The 11,782-nt window shown below is 42.3% G+C and overlaps 1 protein-coding gene across 1 annotated transcript in view; it reads right to left on the reverse strand.

Moving 5' to 3' along the window:
* Positions 1 to 2,674: 2,674 nt before the first annotated feature.
* Positions 2,675 to 11,782, reverse strand: part of LOC110536541 (uncharacterized protein C8orf34 homolog) — an 82,075-nt gene continuing 72,967 nt past the window's right edge. Inside the window, exons 9-10 of the mRNA XM_036934705.2 lie at positions 8,170 to 8,208; positions 2,675 to 3,570 (exon numbers count right to left, since the gene is read on the reverse strand). Of these exons, the coding sequence (XP_036790600.2) occupies positions 3,563 to 3,570; positions 8,170 to 8,208 (47 nt within the window). The 3' untranslated portion in view covers positions 2,675 to 3,562. The remainder of the gene's footprint in view (positions 3,571 to 8,169; positions 8,209 to 11,782) is intronic.

The raw sequence follows: 11,782 nt of genomic DNA on the forward strand, positions 1-11,782 counted from the left end.
ACGTTGTGTAAAATAAACCTTGTGCCTCTCGGGGCTGGTGATCAATAACGGTAGGTCACAGGCAGACAAAGAAGATATCCTCATGACACTGGTTCTCCCTTTAAACGTTTCAGCGTACTGCAGCACACCTTTGCCGGGTGCCGCAGAATTCTTCAGCCATTGTTTCCAGAATTATGCAATTTACCACAATCTGCCACCATCTACCACAATCTGCCACCATCTACCACAATCTGCCACCATCTACCACAAATGGCATAAGCTCAAAACTTTCAAAGGAAGAAGCACAGTGTCAACATATTCCGGGTTTATTGTCATTTATGCTTCACAACGCTAACCGGAATGTAGGTAGCAGCCATCTTGAAATGAGATCATCGACTGCTTCCAATATAGATGTATTAATGCTGTGAGCCAGGATCATTCTGCTTCCACTATAAATGTATTAATGCTGTGAGCCAGGATCATTCTGCCTCCACTATAAATGTATTAATGCTGTGAGCCAGGATCATTCTGCCTCCACTATAAATGTATTAATGCTGTGAGCCAGGATCATTCTGCCTCCACTATAAATGTATTAATGTTGTGAGCCAGGATCATTCTGCCTCCACTATAAATGTATTAATGCTGTGAGCCAGGATCATTCTGCCTCCACTATAAATGCATTAATGCTGTGAGCCAGGATCATTCTGCCTCCTCTATAGATGTATTAATGCTGTGAGCCAGGATCATTCTGCCTCCACTATAAATGTATTAACGCTGTGAGCCAGGATCATTCTGCCTCCACTATAAATGTATTAATGCTGTGAGCCAGGATCATTCTGCCTCCACTATAAATGTATTAATGTTGTGAGCCAGGATCATTCTGCCTCCACTATAAATGTATTAATGCTGTGAGCCAGGATCATTCTGCCTCCACTATACATGTATTAATGCTGTGAGCCAGGATCATTCTGCCTCCACTATAGATGGGAGGCAGATTTGGGGTGTTCCATTTGCAACAAGCCCTGGGACCTGCTCATCTCATCCATACAGTGTGACAACAAAGCAATGATTTTTACCCAAGCAATATGGGGAAGATGAGGGCATCACCGTGTGACTTTGACCATAGGACTCTGGTCTAAAGTAGTGCACTATGTAGTGAATAGGGTGCCATTGGGTCCTGGTCTAAAGTAGTGCACGATGTAGGGAATAGGCTGCCTTTGGGTCCTGGTCTAAAGTAGTGCACTATGTAGGTAATAGGCTGCCATTTGTGACACATCCAAATATGTATGGAGACAATGAAAGCATGAAAGGATATCTGTTAAAATCGCTAGCTGCCACACAGACGTCTTCAACTTGTAACTTCTCATGGAAGCACAACCGAGTTTAGGGAACCGTATGTAGTAAGAGAAAATATTGATACTAAAAGACAACTGTGCGCAACTGGCTAAACAATAGTGTATCTGTGAAATAAAACATGACTGATGGCAATCAAACAAAGAGATTGTTTACGTCCCCAAAAGAGCACCCTAATCCCTATCCCCTATGTAGTGCACTACCCATAGGGCTCAAGTCAAAGTAGTGCACTATAGGGACAATGGCGAGGTTTAGGATGCAATTAACATGGAGCAACATGGAGCAACATGGAGCAACATGGAGCAACATGGAGCAGCATGGAGCAGCATGGAGCAGCATGGAGCAACATGGAGCAGCATGGAGCAGCATGGAGCAGCATGGAGCAACATGGAGCAGCATGGAGCAGCATGGAGCAACATGGAGCAACATGGAGCAGCATGGAGCAGCATGGAGCAGCATGGAGCAACATGGAGCAGCATGGAGCAGCATGGAGCAACATGGAGCAACATGGAGCAGCATGGAGCAGCATGGAGCAACATGGAGCAGCATGGAGCAACATGGAGCAACATGGAGCAGCATGGAGCAGCATGGAGCAACATGGAGCAGCATGGACAACATGGAGCAGCATGGACAGCATGGAGCAACATGGAGCAACATGGAGCAACATTGTCAGTATGGAGCAGCATGGAGCAACATGGAGCAGCATGGAGCAACATGGAGCAGCATGGACAACATGGAGCAGCATGGAGCAACATGGAGCAACATTGTCAGTATGGAGCAGCATGGAGCAACATGGAGCAGCATGGAGCAACATTGTCAGTATGGAGCAGCATGGAGCAACATGGAGCAACATGGAGCAGCATGGAGCAACATGGAGCAGCATGGAGCATTATGGAGCAGCATGGAGCAACATTGAGCAACATGGAGCAAGCTGGAGCAACATGGAGCAACATGGAGCAACATGGAGCAACATGGAGCAACATGGAGCAGCATACTGTCTGTGGTGTGTGTCTGGGTGTGTGTGTCTGGGTGTGTGTCTGGGTGTGCCTGGGTGTGTGAGCCTTTGCACATGTAACCTGAATCTGACAGTGACGTCTCCACTCTCAGACAGCCACAGTTTCCACACGCCCAGACAAACTTCCACACGCCCAGACAAACTTCCACACGCCCAGACAAACTTCCACACGCCCAGACAAACTTCCACACGCCTGTCTGGTGAAGTCTGGACTGTTCTATCGATTCCAATGCAACAGAGAAGTACAATCAAACGCAGCTAAAATATTTTTTTAATGATTTTACAATAGTATTTGAACCCAGGCCTGTCTGAATAAATAATTGAAGTGTTACGATAGCCTTTAATTATGTAAAATCATGGAATCAATCACTTCCAGGTTTATTTTTAATGGTTCAGTCAATGCATAAAAAATAAACCGTTTTTTGATATAAATTTAAAGTTTTTACATCAGGCTTGTAAGTATTTTCCTGTCAGTCAAGTGTTACAAAAGTCAAATATACTGAAACAAAAATATAAAAACGCAACAAGCAACAATTTCAACGATTTTACTGAGTTACATTTCATATAAGGAAATCAGTCCATTGAAATAAATGCATTAGGCCCTAATCTATGATTTTTACATGACTGGGCAGGGGCGCCAGCCAATGGTGGGCATGGGCCCACCCACTGGGTATTCAAGTCCCCTGAAAGCTACAGAACTCTAAAACCATGTGTAAAATAATCTTCCAATCAAAGTGGATTTTTTGCTCCGTTATTGTATTCCTTTGAAAGCCCCTTTAAACACACACTTTAATAACTTTAATAACAGAGATTGCATTATATACAGTACATATGCTACCATCACAAAAAATATACAGTGGGGAGAACAAGTGTTCGATATATACTGTATCTAGCTTCAAGAAAAAAGGTTTGGCAACCACAAAATGCTTTTTCTTTCTTTCTTTCAGATCGCTAAACGAGGTAAGAAAGCTAAAAAAAGCCCAAACAGTTAATATTTTGTGTTACTTCATACTCTAAAGTCCTCATATTTACCCACAATAGTTCAAACATCTTTCTAAGGGCTAGATAGTCTAAGAAATATCAACATCTGTGGAAAAAGTATACAATCTTTTTTTATATATATAAAAGAATGGTAATGTACACAATCTTAAAAATGCCCAGTGGTTTTGCATAATTATTTGATTGGATCAATGAATCTTTCTCTGGTTTTCATCTCTATAGGCCTGTAAAACACACACACACACACACACAGATGAAAACACTAAATCAGTCTCCTTAGAAACCAAGATTCAGATGCAAGCAATTCAACAACCGCTAATAAGGAATAATAGCCTGAGCCATTACAACAAAACAGACTTTAATATTTGAACATGTCAAACATAAAAATGAGGGGGAAAATGAGAATGAATCCTGGTTGATTGGTTGAGTTTGGACCGAGAGAGAGGGGTAAATCCAGAGGGCGATATTTCAAGCTATAAATTCTGGGAGATGAGTGATAGGGGAACCGTGACATCAGCACCCAGCATTGGGGGTTTGGGTCGAGTGTCATGGTTACAGCATTGGATTGTTGGTGGTTTGTCATGGTTACCATTGCAGTGTTAGGTCATGGCATCTCAGATAGCCAAAGCGCCATCTCTCTCTCTCTCTCTCTCTCTCTCTCTCTCTCTCTCTCTCTCTCTCTCTCTCTCTCTCTCTCTCTCTCTCTCTCTCTCTCTCTCTCTCTCTCTCTCTCTCTCTCTCTCTCTCTCTCTCTCTCTCTCTCTCTCTCTCTCTCTCTCTCTCTCTCTCTCTCTCTCTCTCTCTCTCTCTCTCTCTCTCGGAACTGGAACTGTGGGCAGAACTTGTTGACAAGCTAGCGCCATAATAAGGCAGAACTGCAGACAACCTCAGCTAACCAATCAGACACTCTCTGGCCGCGTCCCAATTGGCACCCTATTGCCTATACGGTCAAAAATAGTGCACTATACAGTGCCTTCAGAAAGTATTCATACCCCTTGACTTATTCCACATTTTGTGTTACAGCCTGAATTTAAAATGGATTAAATATAATTTTTTTCTCACCCATCTACACACATTACCCCATAATGACAAAGTGAAAACCTGTTTTTAGATTTGTTTATGCAAATGTATTGATCATTAAATACATAAATATCTAATTTACTGATGTATTCACATCACTGAGTCAATACAAAGTCTCTTTGGCTGTGATTAGAGCTTTCTCTCATTCTTCCTTGCCGATTTTCTCAGGTCTGTTAAGTTAGATGGGAAGCAGCCGTGAACAGCAATCTTCAAGTCTTTCCACATATTTTGGAACCTTTCAGTTCCACCTCCCACACATGCATTGACATCACCTGGTTTCAATGATGTTTCTAGAGAAAATCTCCACTGTATTCACATCCTACCATACCTTTGTCTGTACATTATGCCTTGAAGCTATTTTATTGCCCCCAGAAACCTCCTTTTACTCTCTGTTCTGGGCGTTCTAGACGACCAATTCTCATAGCGTTTAGCCGTACCCTTATTCTACTCCTCCTCTGTTCCTCTGGCGATGTAGAGGTGAATCCAGGCCCTGCAGTGCCTAGCTCCACTCCCATTCCCCAGGCGCTCTCTTTTGATGACTTCTGTAACCGTAATAGCCTTGGTTTCATGCATGTTAACATTAGAAGCCTCCTCCCTAAGTTTGTTTCATTCACTGCTTTAGCACACTCTGCCAAACCGGATGTTCTAGCCACGTCTGAATCCTGGCTTAGGAAGACCACCAAAAATTCTGAAATCTCCATCCCTAACTACAACATTTTCAGACAAGATAGAACGGCCAAAGGGGGTCGTGTTGCAATCTACTGCAAAGATAGCCTGCAGAGTTCTGTCCTACTATCCAGGTCTGTACCCAAACAATTTGAACTTTTAATTTTAAAAATCCACCTCCTCTAAAAACAAATCTCTCACCGTTGCTGCCTGCTATAGACCACCCTCTGCCCCCAGCTGTGCTCTGGACACCATATGTGAACTGATTGCACACCATCTATCTTCAGAGCTCATGCTACTACGCGACCTAAACTGGAACATGCTTAACACCCCAGCCATCCTACAATCTAATCTCGATGCCCTCAAATCTCACACAAATTATCAATGAACCTACCAAGTACCACCCCAAATCCATAAACACGGGCACCCTCATAGATATCATCCTAACCAACTTGCCCTCTAAATACACCTCTGCTGTTTTCAACCAAGATCTCAGCAATCACTGCCTCATTGCCTGCATCCGTAATGGGTCAGCGGTCAAATGATCACTGTCAAACGCTCCCTGAAACACTTCAGCGAGCAGGCCTTTCTAATCGACTTGGCCGGAGTATCCTGGAAGGATATTGATCTCATCCCGTCAGTAGAGGATGCCTGGTTATTTTTATTAAATGCCTTCCTCACCATCTTAAATAAACATGCCCCATTCAAGAAATGTAGAAACAGGAACAGATATAGCCCTTGGATCTCTCCAGACCTGACTGCCCTTAACCAACACAAAAACATCCTATGGTGTTCTTCATTAGCATCGAACAGCCCCCGTGATATGCAACTTTTCAGGGAAGCTAGAAACCAATATACACAGGCAGTTAGAAAAGCAAAAGCTAGCTTTTTCAAGCAGAAATTTGCTTCCTGCAACACAAACTCAAAAAGGTTCTGAGACACTGTAAAGTCCATGGAGAATCAGAACACCTCCTCCCAGCTGCCCACTGCACTGAAGATAGGAAACACTGTCACCACCGATAGATCCACTATAATTGAGAATTTCAAGAAGCATCTTTCTACGGCTTGCCATGCTTTCCACCTGGCTACCTCTACCCCGGTCAACAGCACTGCACCCCTCACAGCAACTCGCCCAAGCCTTCCCCATTGCTCCTTCTCCCAAATCCAGTCAGCTGATGTTCTGAAAGAGCTGCAAAATCTGGACCCCTACAAATCAGCTGGGCTAGACAATCTGGACCCTTTCTTTCTAAAATGATCTGCAACCCCTATTACTAGCCTGTTCAACCTCTCTTTCGTGTCGTCTGAGATTCCCAAAGATTGGAAAGCAGCTGCGGTCATCCAACCCTTTTCAAAGGGGGGGACACTCTTGACCCAAACTGCTACAGACCTATATCTATCCTACCATGCCTTTCTAAGGTCTTCGAAAGCCAAGTCAACAAACAGATTACATACCATTTCAAATCCCACCATACCTTCTCCGCTATGCAATCTGGTTTCAGAGCTGGTCATGGGTGCACTTCAGCCACGCTCAACGTCCTAAACGATATCTTAACGTCGATAAGAAACAATACTGAGGAGCCGTATTCATTGACCTGGCCAAGGCTTTCGACTCTGTCAATCACCAGATCCTCATCCCCAGACTTGACAGCCTTGGTTTCTCAAATGATTGCCTAGCCTGGCTCACCAACTACTTCTCTGATAGAGTTCAGTATGTCAAATCAGAGGGCCTACAACTCTCCTTCCGTGGCCTCCAATTGCTCTTAAATACAAGTAAAACTAAATGCATGCTCTTCTACCGATCGCTGCCTGCACCTGCCCGCCTGTCCAACATCACTACTCTGGACGGTTCTGACTTAGAATATGTGGACAAATACAAATACCTAGGTGTCTGGTTAGACTGTTAACTCTCCTTCCAGACTCACATCAAACATCTCCAATCCAAAGTTAAATCTAGAATTGGCTTCCTATTTCGCAAAAAAGCATTCTTCACTCATGCTGCCAAACATACCCTCGTAAAACTGACCATTCTACCGATCCTTGACTTCGGCGATGTCCTTTACAAAATAACCTCCAATACTCTACTCAATAAATTGGATGCAGTCTATCACAGTGCCATCTGTTTTGTCACCAAAGCCCCATATACTACCCACCACTGCGACCTGCATGCTCTCGTTGGCTGGCCCTTGCTTCATACTTGTCACCAAACCCACTGGCTCCAGGTCATCTACAAGACCCTGCTAGGTAAAGTCCCCCCTTATCTCAGGTCGCTGGTCACCATAGCATCACCCACCTGTAGCACGTGCTCCAGCAGGTATATCTCTCTGGTCACCCCCAAAACCAACACCTCTAAATAATATATTTAATCCATTGCTGCTGTTACCTGTTAGTAACGCCATTGCAAGACTAGGTTGTTATGCTTTTGAGCGTAAATTCTGTTACACTTTAAAGAGTTAAGTAGAAAATATGTTATTGTTTTAAAAATTGATATATACCAGCTCTAGGTTGGTTGATTCTTATTGGATGGCTTTTTGATCCACATAATCATGTTATCATAATATAATCCATACAATCTAATCCATACAATATAATATATGCAATATAATCCATACAATATAATCCATACAATATAATCCATACAATATAATCTATGCAATATAATCCATACAATATAATCTATGCAATATAATCCATACAATCTAATCCATACAATATAATCTATGCAGTATAATCCATGCAACATAATCCATACAATATAATCCATGCAATATAATCCATACAATATAACCCATACAATATAATCCATGCAACATAACCCATACAATATAACCCATACAATATAATCCATACAATATAATCCATGCAACATAATCCATACAATATAATCCATGCAATATAATCCATACAATATAACCCATACAATATAATCCATGCAATATAATCCATATGTGCAATAAAATGTGAATGTGTTACAGTTTTCAAAAGGTATATTGACAAGGAGATGAGTGAGATGCTGGTTGATTACGACTGGTTGATTGGGTCAGACAGGTACACTTGAAAAATGCATGTCAAATTTTTACCTGAGAACACTGATCTTTTATTGGCATCCCGTACCCCACCTGTGAATGGATCAGAACAGACAATAACACATTAGTCTACAACGTAATTTATATTATATTATAATTTATAATGTATGCATTTCTCCATTACGAAACATGTGGAAAAGGTGAGAAATGTTAATTTAGACCCATCCCATCTCCACTGTGACAACATTGTGTAGTGAATTCAGGGGTATTCTAAGACCAAACATAACCTCAAACAAGATAACTCTATTGGCAAGTGTATACACACAGTACACTAAACTCTTAATTCATGCAGTAGAGTTTCATAAATTAAACACTGTTTCCCATACTTGTTCAATCAATGGTCGTTAAGACACTAACAGCTTACAGACGGTAGGCAATTAAGGTCACAGTTATGAAAACTTAGGACACTAAAGAGGCCTTTCTACTGACTCTGAAAAACACCAAAAGAAAGATGCCCAGGGTCCCTGCTCATCTGCGTGAATGTGCCTTAGGCATGCTGCAAGGAGGCATGAGAACTGCAGATGTGGCCAGGGCAATAAAGTACAATGTCCAGACTGTGAGACGCCTAAGACAGCGCTACAGGGAGACAGGACAGACAGCTGATCGTCCTCGCAGTGGCAGACCACGTGTAACAACACCTGCACAGGATCGGTACATCTGAACATCACACCTGCGGGACAGGTACAGGATGGCAACAACAATTGCCTGAGTTACACCAGGAAAGCACAATACCTCCATCAGTGCTCAGACTGTCTGCAATAGACTGAGAGAGGCTGGACTGAGGGCATGTAGGCCTGTTGTAAAGGCAGGTCCTCACCAGACATCACCGGCAACAACGTCGCCTATGAGCACAAACCCACCGTCGCTGGACCAGACAGGACTGGCTAAAAAAGTCACGGTTTTGTCTCACCAGAGGTGATAGTTGGATTTGCGTTTATCGTCAAAGGAATGAGCGTTACACCGAGGCCTGTACTCTGGAGTGGGATCGATTTGGAGGTGGAGGGTCATTCATGGTCTGGGACGGTGTGTCACGACATCATCTGACTGAGCTTGTTGTCATTGCAGGCAATCTCAATGCTGTGTGTTACAGGGAAGACATCCTCCTCCCTCATGTGGTACCCTTCCTGCTGGCTCATTCTGACATGGCCCTCCAGCATGACAATGCCCCCAGCCATACTACTCATTATGTGTGTGATTTCCTGCAAGACAGGAATGTCCGTGTTTTGCCATGGCCATCGAAGAGCGCTGATCTCAATCCCATTGAGCACATCTGGGACCTGTTGGATCGGAGGGTGAGGGCCAGGGCCATTCCCCTGAGAAATGTCTGGGAACTTTCAGGTGGAAGAGTGGGGTAACACCTCACAGCAAGAACTGGCAAATCTGGTGCAGTCCACGAGGAGAAGATGCACTGCAGTACTTCTTGTTATGTTCATACAAATATTTACACATGTTAAGTTTGTTAACAATAAACGCAGTTGACAGTGAGTGGACATTTCTTTTTTTTGCTGAGTTTAAATTGCCTCATTTCATCAGATACATTCTCTTGGCAAAACAAGCCTACTTCCTCCAGAGAGACCTGTCATTTACATTTACATTAGATAACAGCCATTTTGTGTGTGGAATGTTTGATTCGACTTGGAATTCCAAATTTCACCCTATTCAATATACACTACCGCTCAAAGGTTTGGGGTCACTTATAAATGTCCTTGATTTTGAAAGAAAAGCACATTTTTTTGTCCATTAAAATAACATAAAATTGATCAGAAATACATTGTAGACATTGATATTGTTGTACATCACTATTATAGCTGGAAATTGAAGATTTTTTACGGAATATCTACATAGGCGTACAGAGGCCCATTATCAGCAACCATCACTCCTGTGTTCCAATGGTACGTTGTGTTGTGTTAGCTAATCCAAGTTTATCATTTTAAAAAGCTAATTGGTCATTAGAAAACCCTTTTGCAATTATGTTAGCACAGCTGAAAACTATTGTGTTGATTAAAGAAGCAATAAAATTGGCCTTCTTTAGACTAGTTGAGCATCTGGAGCATCAGCATTTGTGGGTTTGATTACAGGCTCAAAATGGCGTAGAAACAAAGAACATTCTCCTGAAACTCGTCATTCAAATCTTGTTCCAAGAAATGAAGGCTATTCCATGCGAGAAATTGCCATGAAACTGAAGGTCTCGTACAACGCTGTGTACTTTTCCCTTCACAGGTCAGTACAAAATGGCTCTTACCAGAATAGAAAGAGGAGTGGGAGGCCCCGGTGCACAACTGAGCAAGAGGACAAGTACATTAGTGTCTAGTTTGAGAAACAGACGACTCACAAGTCCTCAACTGGCAGCTTCAAGTCTTCTTTAGGCTAGGTTCTATTTTTCTCCACTTCCTGCCTGCCTGACTGAAGTAAACTGCCTGTTACTCAGGCCCAGAAGCCATGATATGCATATAATTGGTACCATTTTGTAGAAATGTATGAGACTATAACACAATAGATGTGGTAGGAGAAAATCCAAAGAAAAATCAACCAGATTGTTAGTTATTTTGGAGAGCCCATGCTCTTACAATGGAAAGTATATGGGCATATCCAAATCCAGCACCCAGATTGAACATTCCTATGGCTTCCACTATATGTCAACAGTCTTTGTTCAAGTTTTCAGGCTTGTTTCTTCCAGAACGAGGAAGAATTATGAGTTTTAGTACTGGGACTCAAGAGTTAGAAATCAGTCTGTGCGCGTGTGACGAAGAGGACGTGCATCTGATGATATCGTTTTCCTATACATACTTCTTTCATATGAAATATTATAGTTGAATTACATTGTAGGCTACCTGAGGATTATATAGAAACATATTTAGACTTGTTTTAACAAAGTTTAACAGTAGCTTTTTGGATTCCTTTCTCTGCATGTTGAACGAGTGGATTACTCAAATCGATGGCGCCAACTAAACAGACTTTTTGGGATATAAAAGAAGGATTTTATCTAACAAAACGACACTACATGTTGTAGCTGGGACCCTTTGGATGACAAATCAAAGGAAGATTTTCAAAAAGTAAGTGAATATTTCATCACTATTTGTGATTTTATGAAGCCTGTGTCCCGGTGGGAAAATATGTTGATGTGGGGCGCCGTCCTCAAACAGTCGCATGGTATGCTTTCGCTGTAAAGCCTATTGTAAATCGGACAGTGCAGTTAGATTCAAAATAATTTAAGCTTTTAACCAATATAAGACACGTGTATGTACCTAAATGTTTAATATCCATAATATTTTATGATTATTTATTTGAATTGCTTGACCTCCAATTTCACCGGAAGTTGTCGACAGGTGTCCCGCTAGCTAGCGCCTAGCCCTAAGAAGTTTTAAATACTACCCACAAAACACCAATCTGACTGAAGTAAACTGCAGTCTGAGTCTCAACGTCAACAGTGAAGAGGCGACTCTGGGATGCTGGCCTTCTTGGCAGAGTTGCAAAGAAAAATCCATGTATCAGACTGGCCAAAAACAATGAAAATATTAAGATGGGCATAAGAACACTGGTCGCAAAGTTCAAGGGGGCCGAATACTTTCGCAAGGCACTGTATATAGTATTATATTTTACATATTAC

Source organism: Oncorhynchus mykiss, chromosome 11 (genome assembly GCF_057628025.1).
Source record: "Oncorhynchus mykiss isolate SJ-2025 chromosome 11, ASM5762802v1, whole genome shotgun sequence".
NCBI lineage: Eukaryota > Metazoa > Chordata > Actinopteri > Salmoniformes > Salmonidae > Oncorhynchus > Oncorhynchus mykiss.